The sequence below is a fragment of the Dermacentor silvarum genome, chromosome 2 (assembly GCF_013339745.2).
Source record: "Dermacentor silvarum isolate Dsil-2018 chromosome 2, BIME_Dsil_1.4, whole genome shotgun sequence".
In the NCBI taxonomy this organism is placed as follows: Eukaryota; Metazoa; Arthropoda; class Arachnida; order Ixodida; family Ixodidae; genus Dermacentor; species Dermacentor silvarum.
The window spans coordinates 209,824,991-209,848,459 of NC_051155.1; the positions used below are offsets into that span (position 1 = coordinate 209,824,991).

A 23,469-nucleotide genomic window follows, 5' to 3' on the forward strand; every position below is an offset into this window, starting at 1 on the left:
AACCGCGTTCACCACATTGCTAAGTGTTGCTCAGGAGCTCACTATATATACCTCTGCTACGTGACCGGCTTCCCACAATTCACAAACATACACACTTTTTTCACTTCGGCACTCCTAATACTAACGCATTAAAATAAAATAAAAGGAAGAGCTCGAGTCAAAGCTTCAATCGCCTCCGTGAATGCTTGGCACGTCCTTCGAGAACAGGAAACAGAGCAGAGAAAATGCAAACGGCGTTCCGTTCCTTGTCTCACCCCTCAGCGGGACGCTTTACTCGGAGACCTTGTCCGCGGGGCCCAGCGACACGTGTTTTCGCGAAGGGTTCCGTGCACTCAGCATACATGCGAGCCCTCCGGGTCACGGGAAAGGCGCGCCCCGAGCGAAGTAAGCGCGTGAACTCGGTTCGCTCAACGAAGGGCAGCGGGCGCGCAAGACAACGCTCGTGTCGGAGATGTTATCGGCACCTCGGCTTGTCACTACCGGACAAGCGTCATCGAACGCCTCCATCCCCGCGGGAAACACTCGGAGCAGGCATCTCCGTACACGGCAAGTTTGCGCTAAACTCACGTCAAGCCGTCACATAGTTGCGAGCCTATACAGGCTGGCCGGCCGCGCGTTGAAGTGACTTCCGAATCCCCGAGACCTTGGTGCTTTTACTCGCCTGCCTATCCGCTCCTTGCATATCTTCGTGCTTCCTATATACGAAATGCCTTTAGTCTGTTTGAGTGGCCATTACGGGAGAAGAGACGCATGCTTCGATCGGCAGCCCACAGCTCCACCTCTTCCATCAACGACGTGCAACTGCCTCGCTTCCTGTCGACCCCCCCCCCCCCCCCCCCCCCCCCCCCCCCCCCCCCCGCCTCTCCCGGCCCTCGTCCAGCCTCTCGCTTTGTCTAAGGAGAAGTCTAGTTCTTCACATACGCGCGTCTACCCTCTGCAGCGTTCCCGTCCGAGGCGACTCGAAGAGCGATCACAGAGCTAACGTTACGGAAAACTTCAAGCACCATCGTCCATAGGTTCACCGCGTGAGCGAGAAACAAAAGCAAACTGGTCGATGAGAAGAAGTAGCCGCCGCGTAAACCCCGAAGAACGGGAGACAGGTTATATAAGGTGTCCCCGCTGCTGAACTCAGTGCGCCATGCACCGAGGGCCTTCGCTTCCCTGATGGACGGTTCTTCCCTCCTCGGAACCGCGCGAGTCTGAGAGTTTTCTCTGCGGCCAGCGCTTATCGTGAACGCGCATCGGAGAGGCTCGCGTCTGGTGGCTCTGCATGCCTGCGCAAACACGGGGCGCGATGTCGCGCTTTGGTTTCGTTGTCTTTTGGAGGATTGCGAAGCCCGACGGCTCCCAGCTTGCGTGGCGGCTTCATCCGGCCGAGATGCGCGCGCTTCAGCCGCTCACTCTCTGCGTCCGCAGCCGTGCACTTGCCCCATACAGAGCGAGCGCGCTAGTTCCTGCGTATACCTATGTCTCTCTCTCGTGACTTGGGATGCGCGGCCCGGGCAACGCTGTGCTGTCTGATTTTATCGCACGCAGTCCAAAGAGCTTTCGAAGTTGTATACCAGTGCGAGCACATTCCGGTGATCACAATCCAAATAACGAACGAGGAAGTAAAAAGAGAAAGGAACCAACAAAAAAATCTTGAGTGTAATGCCGCTGGTGGGTCTTCCTCTCGAATGTGCTTGTGTGTTGTACATACGGATGAAGTGACGTTTGGATAGGCGCGATTTCTATCGCGCCCGTATAACAAATTAGCAGCCTTTTAATTCCACCTCGATGCGAACTGATGCTCCCATAACGAGCAAGCGGATGCTGTAGACCGCGATAGTGATCCTGGCTTTCCGTCGTATCTAGATCCTCGCTGGCTGCTGTGCCTTTCCGAGCGATCTGCGTGCTCTTTCTCAATCTCCAACGACAGTCCAAAGCAAGTGCAATCCACTTGAGCACGGCAGCGATCCGTCTTGTTGAACGAGATAAGGGTCGGTCGTGTCTGCTATACCATTCTGCGTCATTTTAAATTAGGTAGGAGAGAAGGCTTTCCCACAATCGAATGATCGAATCTAAAAGAGCTCCGAGTTAAGCTTGAAATGCTCCCTCTGTCGCCGGGCTGACTGATAATCGCGCACAGTGCACCTCGTGAATATGTTGTATATACGCAGCCTTGATCAATGTTGAGCGGTGGAAAGAAGCACATACCGCACACAACCGCTTCCACGTCCAACAGCCGAAGAGTAAAGAAACAGTAATTACTTATCAAGAAAACTCGAACAGCTGGTTCGAAAAGTGATAGAGAGAGGAATGCAAACTATATAAGGACCTCGTGGAATACACGAGGAATGCGTAGAAGATCAGTATAGAGTTTCCTAATTATCTTTCACACTGACGAAGATATGCAGTCCTCGCCGAAATTCCGGTGTCACAGCATGAGCATGAGCACGAGAACGAAACTATCGTGGGGCTATACGTGCTTCGTCCCCCTGTGGTAATTTTGGTGTTTGAAGACTTCAGAGAGCGAAAAGCATTTGTTAACCTCGGAGAACCAGAAATGGTAAAAGAGCCAGACATGCTGCACGCGGGACAGAGGTAGCTTCGCGTTCGTTAAGTGAGTACGCCCTTCACCCCTGCCCCCTCCTCGCCCATCCCCTCCCCCCTCCCCCCCAAAAAAAAAGAAATAAAAGAATAGCGTAGTATAAGCACTGGTTATTCCAAACGTCATCAAAAAGTAAACGGCGAAGAACAAAGATGATAGGAAAAAAAAAGAGGCTGATTAAAAAAAAGGGGGCCAATAGAATTTAAATACCAGGGAGTTCATGCCCAGCATGTCATCTCAGGTTAAAAGTGGGTAACACAGGTTTTACAGGCCGTCGGAACGCACGGTACAACTTCTGTGTACAAATTTCAAACCACGTGGAAAACACAGAATACAGTACAGTATAGTAGTATAGTACAGCATACGACCAGACGCATTTCTGGTTAACATCCCTGCCTTCTCTTTCTCTCCTCCTGCTCCTCCTCCTTTGTACTATAGTACAGTACAGAGGACACACAGTATTCTGTGTTGAAGTACGGCACACTGTAGTACAGCCAAGTAAGGGCAAGTCAGCATCAGTACAGGAGTGGAAAAAGAAAATTATAGCAGAACTCATCTTGCAATGACTGTCGACGGTAATGGCGAATAGCAATCGAGCAATGTAGCGACAGACCATATCCCCCCCTGACGTCCCGTTTATTTAACACAAGTAGTGGTAATTCTGATAATTTCGTTGCTTCGGCTATATGCCACGTACTCCGATATTGTCCCACCTTGCCATGGCGCTCGCTTGCCAAGTTCGCCCATGAGCGTGAAGGCATGGCGACGGCTGCATTCGTGACACCAACTCACTGAAGATAGAATGAGGAAGAAGGAACGATATCGATGGAACGACACAGGCGTATACAACGACGAACCGTATGGCGACTATGGCTTGCAAGACGATGACACGCGAGAGTCGGATGACGTAGCTGGAGTGACAATGGTGGCAGGACCACGCGTAGGCATCGCGACGGTCTGGCAATGGAGGCATGATAGCGACAGACGATGGCGGCATGACCAGGGCGCCATAATCACGATTGAATGACGACGATGGGATGACGGTGTATATTGAAGGTTTTGTGGTGTAGCGCGAAGCCGCACGAGGGACACAGAGAAACGAGGACAAGCGCTATACTAGATAGATAGATAGATAGATAGATAGATAGATAGATAGATAGATAGATAGATAGATAGATAGATAGATAGATAGATAGATAGATAGATAGATAGATAGATAGATAGATAGATAGATAGATAGATAGATAGATAGATAGATAGATAGATAGATAGATAGAAGGGCAGGCTCAAAACGGCTGAAGTAGGCAAATATCGTAAAATCCCGAGAGATAGCCACATAAAATCGAGAGAAAATCGAGTAACTTTCAGTGTGCAGTAAAAGGTGTACAGTAAAAAGGTGCGCAGTGAAAGGTCAGCAGGTGGGTTATCTTTCGGGGGGCTCTGGATTTTACGGTAATGCTATTCGAATTAAAAGAACACGAATTGGGCCAGTTAGTATGAAATACATGTAGGCATCCATGATACTCGAACACCACTCAGAAAAGAAATATTAGTGACGATAGCTTCCATCACTCATTTTCCTCAAGGGAATAATAGATGCTTGGAAACGTGACAAAAACTTAATATTATAATTATTAGTGCTGCTTCAATCTGTCTGATCGAACTCGGTAAATTTAGCGGCAGTCTTAGCTAATGTACGGGGTGATAATTTTTTAGCTTTCCGTAATTTTAAAACATCGCCTGTGGCAGATAGCATAATTCTTGTTCTTGAGCTGGATTGTTCGAAGAGGCGGACATTACTATATAGGGCGAGGAATCGAAGCACATATTAAACTAATTCTAAAAAAGCACCAATTGACTTCGTAATTAGTTACTTTACTATGGCACATATTGTAATTAACGAAATGTAGCCGGGGAGTTTTCAAGATGTGTCCACTTTCAATGAACCACACGCACGCACGCACGCACGCACGCACGCACGCACGCACGCACGCACGCACGCACACACACACACACACACACACACACACACACACACACACACACGCACACGCACACGCACACACCACCGTCAATGCCACCGTCATTGCCGTCATGCTGTATACACGCATACAGTATGCGTATAAGTGATGCACTGCCATTGTGAGATAACACTGTGAGGTAATGTGTTGATCGTTCTGACAGATAACACTCAAATTTACATTCAAGAGGCAATAACTGCTCCTAACCTGCGCCCAAAATAATGTGGCCTCTCGTATAAGACGAAATACGCACGAGTCAACTTTCGAGTAGTTGCTTGAAAACGAACTCCGTGTTCTTTCTTATAATGCTCACGCTTGTGCTTATCATGAGCTATATTAGTTGTATATATACGATGTCTGGACACGGGGCTTCCGTTCCGCCGCACGCAGGACGGGGGGAAGCCGCAAGCCCGACTTTGCATGACCGCACGACATGGCGCGTGACGCATTCGTTCTCAGACTTACTCCAGCTCAGACGTGCGTCACGGGGCCAGCGCTCTTCCTCTGTCTCACTCTCACCGTACACGCAGCCATATAGGTGTACACACACGAAAACTTTATGACCGGTGCGCGAGACACCGTGAAAGGTATATACGCGGATGCGGCGCCTGAATTTCTATAGCCGCATTTTGGGGACGAACGGGGTTGGACTGCTGCGCGCGGCACGCTCTACCGAGCGTCTGATGTACTGGACGGTTATAGAGGGTCGACCGAAAAAGGAGCAAAGGCTGCGGAGTGTATAGGAAAGACGGACGCGCAACGGGCGTTCCATGTCACAAGCTGTTTGCATAGATGCTTAGCGGCTCAAGTACACACAGTCTTTTGGTTGAGCCTGCGTATGTATGTATGTGTGCACAGATGCGGGTCTTTGTTTCTCGGAAGTGGGAGACACCAGAATGCGCTCTTTTTTCCCACGGTGCACGGACCGTGGCGCCCCCTGGAGGGTATAGGCCATTGGTGCGAGACACTCGAGTCACGTTTCGCGAGAGACTGCATGCGTGCGATCATCGAAGATATAGTCTGCTCTACAGAGTTGGACAAACGACTTCTTTTCGTGTTTTTTTTTTTTTTTTTTTGCTTGTGTGTACAAGCGGCGTCGTATAGTTCACCCCAGGAGAATACGAATTCAATTTTTATTACAGGTTTCTGGAAATTTGCTCTGAGGGTGGCGGAAAGTTGATGTACCTCTTGCGACGTGTTCAACTGGATGGTGCCCTTTTCATTTCAAGCAACTCGAAGTGAAACGAAGCTACCGTGAAGATTAGCTCCAGTACGGATATGTCCCCGTCACTTTTCGTGTGATCATTTCTCAGAGGGAAATTGAAAACGCCTTATATGCCTTGCTTTGTGGTCTCACAAATATCATGTGTATGTGTGTGTGTGTGTGTGTGTGTTTCGTCTATGCTCTGTGCCCAATTCCAAGTGCACTGACATAGAACCTTGTACTTTCGTTTAGCGTTTCTTATGTGAATTTCGTTTCATTTTCTGTAGCCTCTTGCCCAACGCCTTTGGTGTAATTGCATTTTTAGTATGAATTAATTCTATGTAAAAAGTCAACTATGTATGACAGTCAACGCCATGACAAAGGCGCTGACATCTCCTGAACAACGTGTGTAAAAAAAGTGTAAAAAAAAATAAATAAAAAAAAGAAGTTGCATGCACAGTTGGCAAGTTGGTGAATAATGTTTGCAGAGAGTTCTCTCTCTCTCTCTCTCTCTTTTTTTTATCTTGGCGATATAAAATAGGTCAATCCACGAGTTCCTTCTCTGAAAAGTTCGACGCGGTCGGAATTCTAGAAGATACTGCGCACGGTAAACATAAAAATTTCTGTAGAACGCGATTGCATAAACGATTTATTGCGCGTGTTACATTCTGCGTAAATGCTCAAAAATCCCCTTCTTTCTTTTTTTCCTTGTTTCTGTCATTACATTTCTATCATCCCCGACATAAGTATCAAATCCTGCAAATAGTCTTCAAATTTTCAATTTCCATCGCGGTGTATCTTTTGGCAGTCTTGCTGAAGCATCTTACTATGTGCAGAGTATGGTAAGAGGTTTCAGCAAGATACACGAAAATACTTCTTACGAAGTGTCTACGCCTCTCTCGTAGCTTTTGCACAGAAATAAGGAGTTTGCGCTCATTCCGCGCACACCCGTGTCTATAGCATTTAGTTAACTGTGCCGGGCCTTACATTAACGTCCATCCCGTGCATTTTTTCCAGCTTCATGCATCTTTAAGCCATATCTTTAAACGAGGACCACTCGAACGAGAGATAATTCGATAAAGCTGCCAAGATCAGGCAGACAGTTGCACGCGTTTGCTCATGTACGACAAGTTCGCTAAGTCACAACTGCAATTTCTGCATGAGGAGGGCCTATACGCACTTTTGTTTAAAAACGCCTATCTGCCATATAGGGCAAGCCACTCTAAACAAACCTAAAGAAAACAAAAGTAACGCGTGATGATGTTGTCTTAGCACCTACAAGTACCGCCGCATTTCAGTTATTGTAGCACGTTTTCCCGCCTTACATTCTTCAAAACCCACTTAACTAAATCGACATTTATCCGCTGCCGCGTGATAGAGACGCAAGAAAAAGAAAAAAGTCCCGCGAAAGCTTTCCGACACGCCGATAAGCGCGGGTCGGCTTCTTAAAATTGGAAGTCATTTACACTTGCTTATCAGCTACCGCCTCTTCATCCCTCACTCTCAGAGTTGTTAAAAATGCGTTCTACATTTCTCTCCTCCAGCCGCGCCATCTTCCTTACTTTTCTCTTCTTTTTTTTTTTTTCGTTTCAGGGGCAAACAAGAACCAGTTTTCTTCCTCCGAGGCTCAGGCTTGCTCGCGGCTCAGTTTGTCACGGCCAATGCGCGCCGTAAATCATTCACGAGTGGCGGGGCGCAGATAACGGGCGCATAAATTGATACATACACGCCACCGGAGGGAAGGCGCGTATAATCTGTCTCTATCGCTCGCCGCGACAGCGACTCGCCATGCCGTACAGTGCACGAGTCTTCGAGCTTTGCGGGGAAGTCCATGTGGAAACTCGCCGTGGCTTGTACGACACGCGCATAAACAAGGCCCCGGCGATACCGGGCGGATAATCCGTCTCGTCCTGCAGTGTCCGGCAGCGGACTGGGTGACCGTGGAAACGCGCACCGAGTTATTACAGGAATGCGCCCTACATCTTCGTCATCAGTGACGCACAGATTAGCGGAGGGGAAATAGAACGGCTGCATAAGAATGCGGCCCTCCTTTTGACGAATATATATGCGATCGCCCAATTACGTGAGCTCCCCTTTTTTCTGTATTGAAAATAGAATCTAAATCTTTACAACGTTGTCCACGTCAATGCAGCGGGAAAACTTCTTGAGTGCCGAGTCGCTGCTTACTTGGAGGGGACTTAAAGAGGAACCTTAATATGAGCAGTATTAGTGGACTGTACGCTTCTGTACTGTACTGTACGTGAGAGTGCAGACGTGCATATAAGCCAGAAAATATGCAACAACAGACGACACACGACACTGCCCTGAAGTTGTCGGACCAGATCAGCGTGACGTCATGCGCACTGAAAGCGTCCAGTTGAGTTTGCTTAAAATTTTATCGAGAGAGGAAAAAAAAAAGGACCACATGTACATTGCGTTCTAAATGAACCTCAGACTCAACCTATCAAGTTCTGACGAACTTCTAGCTTGATGAAACGGTCGGAACTCGAGAAACACATTTTTTTGAGTGAAAAGTAATTTAGTGATGTCACAGTTTACACACATACACACACGCACACACTCACACACACTCACACACACTCACACACGCACGCACACACGCACACAGACACACACAAACACACACAAACACACACAAACACACACACACACACACACACACACACACACACACACACACACACACACACACACACACACACACACACGCACACACTCACACACACTCACACACGCACGCACACACGCACACAGACACACACAAACACACACAAACACACACACACACACACACACACACACACACACACACACACACGCACACACACACACGCACGCACGCACGCACGCACGCAGGCAGGCACGCACGCGTACACACAAATCAAATCACATCAAATCAAATGGTATTGTGCCGCGTCTAATAATTCTTGGAGCCTTCGCGGTTTCTCTTTTCTTTAGCAGATAGTTATATAGCGGCCAAACGTCGTAACCAATTCAAAATTATGGGGACAGGACGGGCAAGTGAAGGTGCGCGTCTACCACTCGCGATATCTGTGACTGAAAACTGTTCTTGGGGTATAAGGAGGTCAGCGAAGCAGTGTGTGCATACAGTATTAAGTAAACGAGGGTTAGGGAAACTTGAGCCACTGGTTGTATGTTCAAACTGGTTCTCTCAGTCTCCTGTTTCATTGTTATGTCTGTCCGCTTCTCCCACATCATAACTGTTTTCCATTGCGTCTTTATCGTTTCGGTTTCTTTCTGCAAGCAGCGCACGTAATAAATCTGCGCAAGTCTGTAAACTAAGCCATTCAACGTGCAATTTGTAAAGCTAAAGGTCCTTCATCGCCATCTTTATTATTATTATTATTATTATTATTATTATTATTATTATTATTATTATTATTATTATTATTATTATTATTATTTTGCGCGTTGGACGTAACTTCTTGTTGACCCATGTTAATACAAATGGCGCATCGCACGTTTATTTTCATGTATTTGTTACTAATGCACGATCACTTCGAAACCTTCGATTTAAAACACAGACGAATATTCTAAAGACTCTGATACCGGGTATACTGTACGGAAAACCGACGATCTTGCTGGTTCTGAAATGTGTAAAATGAAGTAACAAAAAAAAAAAAAGCATGCAGGAGTGACGTGCATGCCAAGAATTTTCGCGTTCGGCTGTTGTCGACCGCCGGATATGAAGTGATTTGCCTTTCTTTTCTTTCTCTCTTCATTTACCCCCTCTCACACCCAGGCCATAATACCATCTGTTTCAATGAATAGACTCAATCAATCAATCTTTCACAGCATGCGACACTCACTGCAAGTGTAGGCAGATGAAATGCGCTGAAGTTTAACGCTAAACCGGACAATGATGATATTTAGGGTGTCGCTAAATGAAGAATAATTAAGCGTGACGGAACTGAAATAACAATTATGAGATACTGTAAAACAATGAGTACTAGTGCGCATGGGCTGCATTCTCCTATACCACGTCCTACCCCGTACGTAATAGGTATGTTTTCAGGTCAACGCAAGCTATCGTTCAAAAAAGTCATGCGAATCCCACGTGCTGGGGGAAACGGTTAAAACGAAGCTTTCTTTGGCCATCAAGGTGTTTGTTTTGGTGAGTCGGCACTGCACTTTTTAATGAATATTAGCACGGAACAGAACTGGACGCGACCATAGGCGGTGTACTTCCAGCTGACTTCTAGTGCACGTTTAAGTGATTTTTTAATCCATACATTAAAAATCCCTAAAGTAACGCTGTTATTGTTTAGCGCCCGTTTGCGAGTATATATAGACCTCACGACGAAGTTGGGCACGTTTATTTTTACCGGAAGAGAAAGCGTCACTTTAAAGAGGAATTGATGATATTGACTGTTTATTGATTGTTACTGGACCTGCTCCAGAAACCAATCAACTTTCGTTATACTACAACAACTATACTACTGCTGAAAGCTGGGTGAGTTGGTTAGTGCGGTCAGTGAGTTTCACATCGCCTCCAAAGGCAGCTTTTATTTCGAAAAAGGGTTGCAGGAATAGCTAGACACCGAGTTCGCGGGTGCTAGAAACAGCGCCACCGGACGGCCGCGTTTGCAAGCGGTGGTCGGCCTATAGCTATAGCACGCCAGCACATACACCCGACAGTAAATGGATTTTCGGAAAAGAAATAAAAATGAGGAACATCCGTGAAGCCGTTGCCTTATTGTGTGTCAGACATTATTAAACAACACATAAATACGAATTTAAGCAGGTGTTCTTTTTTTATTGTCGTATTTTAGGAGAAAATAATACGTTATGCTGTGTCTGCTATACAACACTTACATTCCAGGAACACTCCGCACAATAGTCAGTGTGACGATTCTTGTTAAATTTTTACACAAATATCCATAACATTGCGTAAACATGAACCTGACGATTGTCGAATAGTGTACAATTTTTCTAGTCGCCTTTTTAATGTCAAATGAAACTACAAGACATTTATTCCATGTGTTGAACTGGCTGTGGTGATTGACTGGTCATGGCGTTCTGCTTCTGAGCACGATGTCGGGGGTTCGTCTCCCGGAGCAGCCGCAATACGACGGGGTCGGAATGCATGAGCATTCGTGTACCGCGTGCTTTGTGCCCATATGCACGTTGTAAACAACTCCAGGGAGTCAAAGTTAATCCGAAGCCTCCCGTATGGAGTCACTCATAGATCACTGTGCCGCTTAGCGGCGTTAAACAGCATATTTTAATTTTAACATAGTTATCTGTATTTAAAAAAATCATAGCTTTTAATCCGTCACTGTGCCGTCAGTGCACCATCGGTTGCACTTCCGGAGACGGAGCTGAGAATTTGTATCGTTATTCGTATTGTACAAGCGTCTTATTTTGCGTTTTACTGGTTCTTGGTTTGTTCTTTTCCAGTTTCCATGTTTGTTTTCCTCACGGTAGGTTGTCATTTTTTGTTCGTCTGCCTGTTTGCATATAACAGCTGGGCCTCTTACAAATAGTTAAATCTTTCGTTGGAAATGAGCGCTGTGTTCGTCTCGTCTCTGTCCTTTGTCTCACGTTCCTCTGTGCTATGCGTGAGATGGACACAGAGAACTATAGCATACATGTTGACTATGAGAATATCAGTTTTGATATGCTTGACGTTGGGAAAAAAAGGAACGGAACTTAGAAGAGAAATGAGAAATGAAGATGACACCATCGTGTGCGTACATGTGCATCGTATATAACGTGCCCCATACTGCATTAACGCGGATTCTTAGAAGCCCTAAATACCGAAACGGTGCCAACAATTTTTTGGCCTCGTGATTTGAGTTTACGCTGACTCACTTATTTATAAAGTGACAACAACAACAACAACAACAACAACAACAACAACAACAACAACAACAACAACAACAACAACAACAACAACAACAACAACAACAACAACAACAACAACAACAACAACAACAACAACAACAACAACAACAACAACAACAACAACAACAACAACAACAACAACAACAGCAGCAGCAGCAGCAGCGTATTTGTAAAATGTGAGAGGGAGGATCCTGTAAAGAACTTATTGGTGATCGACGCTTCACGCAGAGTCTGTAGCTTCATAATGCCGTCACAGCGCATACTAAATTGTATAAAAGGCACAATAGACGGCACACAAACATTTCGCACGCCATCCTAATACCCTGCTCATCTCCTAAACGCACATGCACCGTGCGAGAGATACATGCCTAATCACGAATTGAGCGCGCCGCGGGGCCCCAGCGGTGTACCTTCGCGCCACCCATATTGCGCTCGCTTCCTCGTGTAGGTTTAAGAGATTTATTGGGCGGACCTTGCGGGCGCACACTCGCACACAAATACAAACACGCGGCCGGCGCGCCTCGAAAGCGGGGCAGCAGCCGCCTTCTCTATAACGGGTCCCTTCTCAGAGAGCGGAAATTGGCTAAGATTGACTGCAAGCCGCCGCTCGCGGTGTACACACACGCGCCGCCGCTTCCTAGATCACGCCCGCACACGCACGGCAGCGTGATCTCGCGCGAAAAGAAAAGGGCGCGGTTATTCAACAGCGCCTGAACTTGAATTGCGTCGTCGGCAAGGGCGCGAGCGTAATAAGCTACGGGGAGGAACAGGCGGGGGTTCGAAGTCATGATCGCGGGGCATGCGCGGAGGGAGGTGGTAGATGCTATATGTAGTATATATATATATATACATAGTCGTGTGTGTAGGATGAAATCGCCGGTCATGAGGGAAACAGCTACGCTGCCACCGCAGCCTCCACGCAACGCAGCACTCGTATGCGTGCAAGGCCTGCAGCAGCGGCAAGAGAACCCCTGTGGGATTCGACGAGAAGGGCATATGAGCGCGTGGGCGCGCGCACCTGCGTCCAGCTCCGCCACTTCCGCGCTCGACCCCTACAGTCGCCGCCGTGCGTTCGACGCGGTCGCTAAGCCCATGCGGCTTTCCAGCGACGGCGGCAGGCAGCATCCCCACACCCTCCTCCCGAGGCAGCTGCAGTACTACACACCGCTTCTCGATCCCTTCCGCAAAAAAAGCAAACCGCTATTATCCCCCCGCTGGTTCGAGTCACTTCTCTCTCGCGAACCTCGAGCATCGACGGAAGGACAGCCGGGTTCGTGCGCTGAAAGCACGACATGCATGCAGTCAGCTGAGCCCCCCGCGTTTCCGATCATGAGCTGTGAGGATACCGGATAGCTTGCTTGCTTGCTTTGTTCAAACAGTCGACTGCTTGTGCTTGACGGTAAGTATATGCCGTCGCGAGCAGTGACTTAGATCGCTCAATGCGGCGTGTAAACCCTTTGAGCTCGCTTCTCTGACACAGAGGTCGTGGAGTGAGTTACCTGTTTCCCTGGGGGACGTTGTGGGGACGGAGAAAGCGAAAGGTGGAAAGTAGTAGTCAAGTGTTTAGGTGCGGGAGGTCTGGCAAATAAGAAAGAGGCTCGTCAGCTCGGTTCCCCCTGGAAATTCGCTCTCGGGTGGAGATGGAATGCACGAAAACGAAGAGCGAGTAAAATGAGGCTGTGAAAGAAAGAAGAAAAGAGACGGACGTAAGCTGCTGTAAAGTTTTCTTTTCTGGCACGCTTCTGGACTGCACTGACCTTTGAAGAGCTCAGCTGCGCATCTTCGTGTTTTCGACACAGAAAATATTGACTTCCCGAGACACGAAGATCCTTACTATACGGGAAGTATTCTTAGTGGAAAGAGATCGAAGTACACGCAGAAGAATATTTCTTCTTTAAAATATAAAACACACCGTGATTGAAAAGCCTCTCTCTTTTTCTTCCAATCTACGTGCGGACCTTTTTGTCATCAAGAGCCTATACAATGGCGTTTCTGCAGGTTTCTGCAGCCTTATGTGTGCCTTCCAATTGGTTTATGTCATTCACGAGGACGCCACGTAGTTTTATTATATAGTTCCGGAGTGTACCGCTTAAAACTATTGCACTTTTGATTTTTTACTTTGTATACCAGCCTTCACCACAAATTGGTGGCACATGCACATAATGTGCTACGTACATCAGCATTTTTAGATTGAAAATACATCATATTATTGCTGGTTTACAAGAGATCCGCGTTATAATTGTCGTTTCGTGTGTCTAGTAACTGTAAATTAACAAACGCGAAACGTTTCGGCGCGAAATAATAAGTACAACGCCAAAGTAAACATTTCTTAGAAAGGAAATGCTTCGGTGTGCGTATATCTTGTAAACTTTATATATGTCGAAGATTGTGGTCAGTTTGTTTATCTGTTTCAAATGAAAAATTACTTTTTTTTCAAATGAATCAGCATTTCCGCCCTATAATACGGAATATATCGAAGAATGAATTGTTAAATACATTTTATTACTGTGCAAGCACAGGCTTTGACAACCCAATGCTATAGACGGTAGGCGAAATGCTTCAATTTAATTTGTTGATTTAGAATGCACTGGTGCATCGATCCTCCCACAAATTTTGAATGGCGATTAAAATGTGGACCAGCCAGCAATGAACCATAAAGGACCTTTCTGTGAGAGTTGCTGACGGGTGATGGTGATTGCACATGACTAGCTTATTTTATATCTGAAATAAAATTTTAAAAATGTGCCGACGTTATCGGCGACAAATTCAGGTTTTTCAGTCAGTCTCAACGCAGTCTTTCGCAATGCGGTTTATTTCTACACATCTGAAGAACTGTCTACCCGCAATTTCTTTCTTTCTTTCTTTCTTTCTTTCTTTCTTTCTTTCTTTCTTTCTTTCTTTCTTTCTTTCTTTCTTTCTTTCTTTCTTTCTTTCTTTCTTTCTTTCTTTCTTTCTTTTCAGGTTCATCAGAAATCATAATGGAAAATATTGTAAATTAAGGAAGATATCCTGTACAAAATATTATTACTGCTGGCCCGTATGTTAGTATATGACATTGCGCCTCGTTAGCTGAACAAATGTGCGTGCGATAAATATCCAACAAAAACTTCTAGAGCGCATATGTTGGAGACGGCCATGAATCTAGTCGACCAGAGTGATGTTGATGGCGCTTTACTTTTGCTTTAAAAATGCGACTAGCAACTACGACGCTATTTGGGGCGCTCCCTGCGTGAGCCTTTACTGGAATAGCATAGTTGAACCGCCTAAAGAACGAACTAGACAAGAAGACGCGTATAGTGACGAAGGAATATTTGTTACGTCATGAATGTCAGAGTAGGTCGTGAGTGGTGCCTTATACACACGCGTAACTTGTGAATAGGGATTACCATAATGGCACAGCTGAAATAGTGTGCCATTTTAAAATCGTCGTATCTCTTTGCGACAAGCTTCTTGGTATAACCGCCACCACGACAGAACCAATATCGTATCGCCCATCTCGAAAAAATCGCGTAGCATTTGAGACCAATGCTGGCACACGACATCATTTTTTGTGCCGTGGAACCAATTCCTGATTACATTATCTCATTTTAGCTCTCTTTTTCAGCTCTCTCTAAATCTCTGAATCACTCTTTTCTTTTTTTGTAGAAAAAATGTAAAATTTAGTTTTTAGCTTAACATCCCTAATTACAACTCACGAATATTCTAAACTAGGGGTGCACGAATATTCTAAACTTTAGAATAACGAATCTAGTGGTCAATATTCGTAAATGCGAATATTTTTAGAATACGTTCGTATATTTCAAAACGTCAACTACACCCAAATAAACATAAAATTGGAGCCAAGGTACGGTAAGTTTTCAACCCCGTAGGAATATAGTATAAACATAAACATGAGAACTTGCGTAGTGAGCAGGCTACGTCACTTAGGTAGCCATACTTTACAGACTGTACAGCGATCATTCGCACTCTCTGAGGAGCCTTGTGCATGCTAAAAAATACTTGTTTTCTACTAATGTTCAATTTGTGCTTTTAATAAACAACGCTTCATAGACAGACACTTGCTAACTTTAAGAATATTGGGTTGCGAATATTGTTTTATATTAATTGTCATAACGGCTGTTCGTTATTAGAAAACTGTTCGAAAGGTATTTGATATTCTATTCGATTAGTTGCTGGCACTATTCGATTCGTATTCCATTCGGTCTCAACATTCACTATTCGGACACCCCTACCATTTACAGTAATATAGAAAACGTGGAAGCTAGTTCTTTCTTCTCTATTTCATTGCAAACACTTCCTAAATCTCCGTGAACGTGCTTTTAACATCTTGAGCCGTATACGGATGCAGTTGTTGTAAGTGGCACACTTTCAAGTTGACGATAAATTATTATGCTGCAAGCACTTGTTTAAAACATTCATACGGCACCGAAACTGATCACCTTCACTAATAGACCGGCGTCCCACAGAGTTGCAACCATGACGCCAGATGAATGAATGAATGAATGAATGAATGAATGAATGAATTTTCTGACACATTAGCATACACACAAAGAGTGCATGTCATCGTTTGAAGAACCGCGTAGCTGAGTGCACGGGCGCTTCATATATTTACTTGCCGTCACGTGGCGTCCCATTTCCGCTGAGTGTTCTTGTCATAATTAGGTATAATCGGGTCACATTTCTAACGCCTTTTTGCGCACTGTGCTCGTATGCAGATAGTAATAACGAGTAAGACGCAGACACGCCAAGTTTTATTATTACATGAAGTCACGCGTTTATGCTCGAACTGATAAACAGAACGTTAAAAAAAAAGAGAGAATAAAAGCGCTTTTTCTGGTAAGCCGAGGTAACAACGTATTAGAGGCCCGATAGAGGGGAATTGCTCGTTTTGTATCAGAGAACTTACGTGACAGACTAGAGAGTAGCGAACAAGATGATCACTCTAACCAGACCAGAAAAAAAAAAAAAAAACGATTTGTTCGCGTCCGCGAAAATCCTTTAATGGGCACATGGTAAAGGCCAGCCCGATATGAAACTTTCCTTACACGTGCGGAGAACTTTCATTCAGCCGTCTCCGCCCTCGGGGTTTGATCTCAGCGATTTCAGGTTTCGGCAATCGCCTCTCTCTTTTACCCTTAGCGCGCCGTGGTTATGTGAGGCACGCCGTGGTTATTCTCCTCCAATTCCCACGTCCATTCACAATGTTGTCATCTATCACGGCGCGCTTACAAATCGTCACCAGCAAAGAATGCGCGCACTTGCTGTTCTGACAGAACGCGTCGTCTCTCCCCTGGGAGGTATATACGTATATGTATATACACGCTCGCGCCCTGCACTTATCCACAGTCCGAGGTGCTCCATCACCATCAGAGCTGACAAGTGGGCCCCGCCACAGCACCCGCGGCCTGATTTTTCTTTTTCTTTTTCACTTCTTTTGTCTCCCTCTATCTGTACAGCTGATGATAGCCGCCTGAATAGGCAGCTTTTCACCTTACGTGGCAGATAGGGTCTCTTTCATTCGGGGCAGTTAAGCATTCTTCCTGCGTTTAAGAACACGTGGCAGGGAATAGGTTTTTTTTTTTTTTTTTTTTGCCGGAAAGTAAGAAATTATCTAGTCTGAAGTTAGAACACTTTGCCTCCTTGTGTCTTCGACAGCCATGAACGAGAAAGAAAGAAAGACAGACAGATCGACCTGAAGTGTTCGGCTGTGACCTCCTTTATAGCAGCCTATTTGTAGCTTTCTTGGAAAGCATCAGAACTATCCTGATTAATTCAACTGAGCCGGATATGTGTCTTTTCTAAATGGTCCCAAGGGAAAAACTTAAAATAAAGATGAAATAATTCTTGTATTGAGCAACTCTATTCAGCCTCTTCATTTTAACGTTTCGGTGGAACCTCATGACTTACAAGGCAGTAGACAAGTGTGCTCATGATCGTGGAACCCAAATCACTTGTACAGCTTGGTATACAAGCACTGAAAGATAGGCGGTTACAAACAACAAACTATCGCGCTGAATTACAGCCTTTGATACCTTGCAGTGGAGCACTTCCAGAATGTGCGAATGACAGACTGTATACTGTGCTTTCGCTGCTGGTGCCAGAGACAGTCTTTGTGTGCTTGTGACGTGCTAGTATGTATATAGTACTTGTTGATATTTTCTTCTTGGTTTTTCTTTTTATTGTTGCTTTAGTAACGAATTCTGAAATTAACGTGGTCATTAATGTTTCTGTATACGTGGAGCATGTTATTTCAACCAGCAATTTTTGCACCATCATGAACTGTGCTTGCTAAAGTCAGGTCTTTTTCAATGTACTTTTCAAGTTCTGGCGGGAACAATCGTTTAGCAAGATGACAAAAATACAAAAAAAAAATAAGTCGTACGTACTCTTCTTGTCTAGCATCGACATATACAACTATTGAACAAGGGTACAGGATCGCTAGAGTTCTGAGCGCCTAACGCCAAAATATGTGTAATATTTCCACCCTCTTTCAGCTATTAAGGTCCAATACATAGATATACAACTAAGCCCATCGATATAGAGCTAGAACTGCCGATACAGGGAGAGAGAAAGAGCAAGATACTTGGTCATCCAAAAAATCAGTCTTGAGTCCACCGCAGAATGTTCTGCACTCTACAGTGCAGCACATTCTGCACTCAAGTGTGGCACATTCCTGGTGCTGCACCAAGTGCTGCATTTGGTGCAGCACTTCACTCCTCGAGCATTCAGTATACTCGAGGAGTGAAATACCTAAGCTATCTCGCAGTTTCCACATTCCGAAAACTTTTGTGGGCAGATTTATGACATCTCCACATTACATCCCCACATTTCGTATATATATATATATAATTCAAGAAATGATACATTAATGAAAATGAAAATGGATGAAAAAAACAACTGTCCGCAGGTGGGGAACAAACTCACGTCTTCGCATTACGCGTGCGATGCTCTCACCATTGAGCTACCGCGGAACCGTTTTCCCAGCCACTTTCTGGGGCATTTATGTTTTACAACTAGAACTAACCCTGGGAGTGTTAGCCAGTGCCACCACTCACAAACCATAGGGCGGATGTGGAACATCCTTTCTGCCGCAGGCGTCACGAGCACGTGATGAAAAAACAGTTGTTTTTTCATCCATCTTCATTGTCATTAATTTATTATTTCTTGAATTCAATTATTAAGTACAAGTAATTTTCCCCTATGTTGTACTTGGTGTTAATGTTTGTTGGCTCATTATGATATATATATATATATATATTTGTCAATACAACTATAGCTCAAAAGAGGTTGATACCCCTGCGTTATGCACTTCAAATTGTTGCTGTATCTTGAAACAGCTCTGTCGTTTTGTGTGGCTTCCTCTCTGCGGGTTCTATCGCCGGTAATACGTAGGCACCCATTAGATAATGGTGGATGGATAGTGCGCATGCTTTGAGAAATGTGCAGTGCTCATAAATTGTAACGCGAACAGATTTAGGGGCACGCCAATGACCCCCACGTGGTAAAAATTAATCCGGAGTCCCCCACTACGGCGCGCCTCAATATGAGATCATGGTTATGGCACGTAAAACCCCATAATTAAGTTAATGTGAAACGGGAACAGCAACTCACACCTTTTACGCGTTTTGCGATGCGCAATCGCTCGGTGTGGCCGGTTGATAAGTGTGGACTAATCTTAAGTGTCTACATTTTGGAGTCTGAATTCCATCCAAATGCAGGTGAAACTAGACGCGAAATAATACTTTGAAGTAGTTTCAAAATTTTTCGCGTTCTAATTTATGAGCACCGTCCGTGAACGTTATTCAATGACTACTTTTTGCTTCGGCTAATATATTTTCATGTTATTAAACCTACTTTTACCTGCCGAGGGAAATGTTGAAATTTCAAGGGCCTAGAAGAAAAGCATTCCCACAATACTGGAACCCACGATCAGTCGTTTCAGTCTCCTGCAGTCTCACGCATAGTATGGGCTGTTTTCAAGTTGTGCTCAAACGAATTTGATAGAAGTAGTTTGAGTTTTTATTGTTTAATAATATGGTAGCGTGGTCAATGATGGTTATCCTACTTCATCGCTCCCACACGTCTCCTTGTCACTTTCACACCCATCTTTAAAAATATTTAAAAAATATAATTTTGAAGCACTATTATGTGATGAATGGGCCACTAGTTTTGGCTAGCGAACACACAAAAATTGAACACTCGCATGTAAATAGGAATATTCTAATAGCTTTCCCGTTCATCATGCTTCAGTTTAAAGAACTTTCAACTATGATAAAGTAATCAAACGTAATAAACTATCTGCTTTTGCTAACATACGGATGTTGCGAGAGGATGCGCTTAGGCTAAACAATGGCGGTATACCAGCTATAGGCGCGAGATCAAACAAAACTCTACCATGCGCCTCGTGAGAAACTGAGTCAGCTATTACTTCAAAGATGCTGCATCTCTTCAAAAATGATGCGGTGTTGACCTCGCGTTGCATTTCTCATATGCGTTTGAAGAAATAATAATCATAACATAAAACCCGCTACACCGGCTAACCAAGAATTCATTCTTGTGGACGTTTCCAGCCTGCGATTCATTTCGGGGACATGACAAGGTGCTCGTGAGCGTTCTGTCAATCACCTCGTGGTGATCATTAAAATTTAGGGTGATGTTTCGACGCCCAGACACAAAGATTGGCCCCGCCATCCGGTGAACCAGCTTCAACTTTCTCAACGTTCACGCAAGCCTGACGCACTTTAGGTTAGAAAAAAGTAACGAAAACAACGAAGGCGCCGACAACAATGCACGTGTTGGAGATCACAACTAAAAACGTGAGCCTCTTGACGGACACCACACCTGAAGAAAGGCACTGAGCTGCGTGTAACCTTGAGGAGGCGGTGCGAAGAAACGGCACAAGTTCCAGCTGAAACGTCGTTTTCCTGCTGCTTTTTTTTTTTTTTTTTTCACTGCGTCTAGAACGTATACATACTGTGGCCACTCCGGCCGGAAACTGAGACTGCGCGCGGTTATGTGGTCACCAGCAAAATGCTACTTGAAACCATTATGTGCCGCTGCGAAGAAAACTCTCTGCACACATTGCGTGCGCGCTTGCGAGCGAATTCCCACTGCGCACGCGTCAAACGTCTTCACTGATGCGTGTTTGTGTATATGCGTATAGCGCATACGCACGGATCCTGCACGCGTGCGTATAGGGCACGCAGCTCGATGCCAAAATGGCAGGTTCCGTTCGAAAGCAGGGGCGGCGGCAGCGACGGGCCGAGTCGCTTCGCGAAGCGGGTGTCTTTCGTGGAATCCGTGTGGGCACCTATTATCCGAGGCGACGGTGCGAAACATTAGTTCGTGTACATTCGCGCCTCCATGGCTACGTATACGTGCGTCTGTGAGTGGCGTTACACGTGTCTCACAATGTATGTGTGCGGTCCGCCCGTTCAAGCTGGAGGGGGCGAAAGACCAGCTTTTTCTGACGCTTTGTCCCTGCGCCGACGCGTCATTGCCAGGTGGGTTTCGACTGGACGCGACCATTGCATTTTGCAGGCTTCGCTCCATACATATAGGTGTCTGCGCGCGAGATGTGTGGCAAATAATTTTCTTTCAGCGTCGTTATATACGGGATATTTAAAGGACTACTCATTTTAATTAAACTTTAAAAAGGCCGCATATCATTCCTTGTCGCTGCACCAAAGAAAGAAATAGCAATCTCCAGTTGAACCTATACACAAGGTCACCTTGCCTGTACAGCCGCAGCAGAAAAAGATTAGCACAAGTGACCGATGACCGGAGCAGGGAAATTGCGGTACGCGGCGCTCTTGTTCCCGTGCACACTGGTATCTAAAGTGCCACATGATTCATGTTTCAAAGAGGGAGTGTCTGGCACTCTCGTTTTAGGTGTGCTACGGAACAACAGAGTCGCGTACCGCAATTTATATGCTCAGGTGATCGGCACTTGTGCTAATATTTTTCCACTGCAGCTGTACATATTAAGGTATGTGTGCACACCAAATGTTTTCATCTTTTTTGGTTGAGATTCCTTTCCATGGGAAGGGACTAGAAGAAACGCGGTGCACTGGATAGGCGTCATGCCAGGTGATATTATATGTTCGATGGAGAAACGTGTTTAACGCAATGTACCAGGTGGGACATTTTCTCAAGGCCACGTCGTGTTGTTCTTGGCGTCGAAAAGCGGCGACTGCTTTAAGGCCGCGAAGTTTCGTGGAACACGCTTACATTGTATAGCTATTAACAGAACCAGAGGAAGCCCTAGCTGTGACCACATACGGCACCGCGCGATACAAGGCTTCCGAAAGTGAGTGTCCCTGCGACGTCTTCGTTCCTTGGCGCGCTCGAGCAGGTTTGTTTGCTTGCCTGACAAAATATTACCCCACTTGGATTATGAACTGTTTCGAAGGACGGGGAACCTATATATAAGAAAGACAAACTTGGAACGCGTTCAAGTGAAAAGGCGGGTGACCCGCGAGTTCATTGAATCTGGTGTTAGCTCTCGTATTATTGGCGCGCTGCCATCGATCGTCCCAGCCGATAAGGCGTCGGAGGCCGACGCCACGGAGCTGATTTACAATGCAAAGCTGAAGGAGTATGTTTCCTCCGTCCGCGAACTGGTGGGGGAATATCATTCCGCGGGAGAGAAACGCCGGAGAAGGATGAACGGACGCCGGCGCGGCGGCATCGGAGTGCACGATACCGATCAGAGGAGCATAATTAGGCGGTCCGGATTATGCAGAGTCGTGACCTGAGAAGGGAGGACTTCGGAAGAAGAAACTACGCAACAACCCGTTAGCGAGGGAAAGAGACATTGACGACGACGCCCTTGTCCGCGGCGCTGAGCGCGCGCGCATTTGGTTTCTCAATGGCTAAAAAGCGCTCGCGCAAAAGCGGTGATCCCGAGTGGAACGGTCACTCACCACCATCTAGATCCTCGGCCTCGGCCCGGTTTGCGTTTGGCCACGTTGTCGGAGCCCACTGCCTCTGATCCCGGAGGCAGACAGCAGAAGCACAAGAGGATGAAGACCATCACGAGCACGACGGTAGACCACCAAGTTGACGACGACGTTGTTGCCCAGCGTTGTCGGTGCGGCGGCGCGGTGGAAGACCGTCGCGGCGCCATGGCGGAGCCGCTCAGCGTCGTACCCTGGCCCGAACCACACCTCGACGCGCGGCTGTCGTCCGGGGCGAGCGCATGTCGGCCGTACCTGTCCTGGACCCTTCTGGATCCGGGCCGTCTCCACGTTCGCGCGGATGCCCTTTTTTTTTTCTCTCCCTCGCGCCCTCTCTCCGCGCCGTGTCGTCTTTCTCTTGTTCTTCCTCTGCCTCTCTTGGCTTCACCCCCCCCCCCCCCCCCCTCCCAGCCCCCGCAACACCCCCCACCTGGTCTCTGGCTTTTCTCTTTTTTTCTTTCTTTTCTCTTGCGCCTCCGATCGCGCGCCGCCGCTGCTGCCGACGGCGACGACGACGAGACGGCGAACTCGAAAAAGATTCATCGATTCCCCCTCCCTCCCTCCCTTACACCCCCCACCTCCGGAGTGCTTCGGCCAATAGGAAGCGAGGCGCACCGCCGTAGCCTGCTTATGGGTGGCCCGACGAGGACCCCCCAGGATACCGGCCCCTTCACTGTTCCCTCCAATGAGAGCTGAGGTGGAACAGCCGACAACAAAAAGCCAGCGCCGTATACGCTTAACCTTTCCTCATACCGTTACCTTCCCCTTTGCTCGCGAACGTGTGTGTGTGTGCGTGTGTCCCGGGCA

At 46.3% G+C, this 23,469-nt stretch overlaps 1 protein-coding gene and 1 long non-coding RNA gene across 2 annotated transcripts in view; one reads left to right on the plus strand and one right to left on the minus strand.

The window, feature by feature from the left end:
- LOC125943290 (uncharacterized) overlaps positions 1-7,900 on the plus strand; it is a 100,777-nt gene extending 92,877 nt beyond the window's left edge. Inside the window, exon 3 of the long non-coding RNA XR_007465719.1 lies at positions 7,409-7,900. This is a non-coding gene — a long non-coding RNA (uncharacterized LOC125943290). The remainder of the gene's footprint in view (positions 1-7,408) is intronic.
- LOC119442521 (protein Wnt-1-like) overlaps positions 1-22,916 on the minus strand; it is a 54,482-nt gene extending 31,566 nt beyond the window's left edge. The window contains exon 1 of the mRNA XM_037707428.2: positions 22,630-22,916. Within this exon, the coding sequence (XP_037563356.1) occupies positions 22,630-22,832 (203 nt within the window). The 5' untranslated portion in view covers positions 22,833-22,916. The remainder of the gene's footprint in view (positions 1-22,629) is intronic.
- Positions 22,917-23,469: the final 553 nt, after the last annotated feature.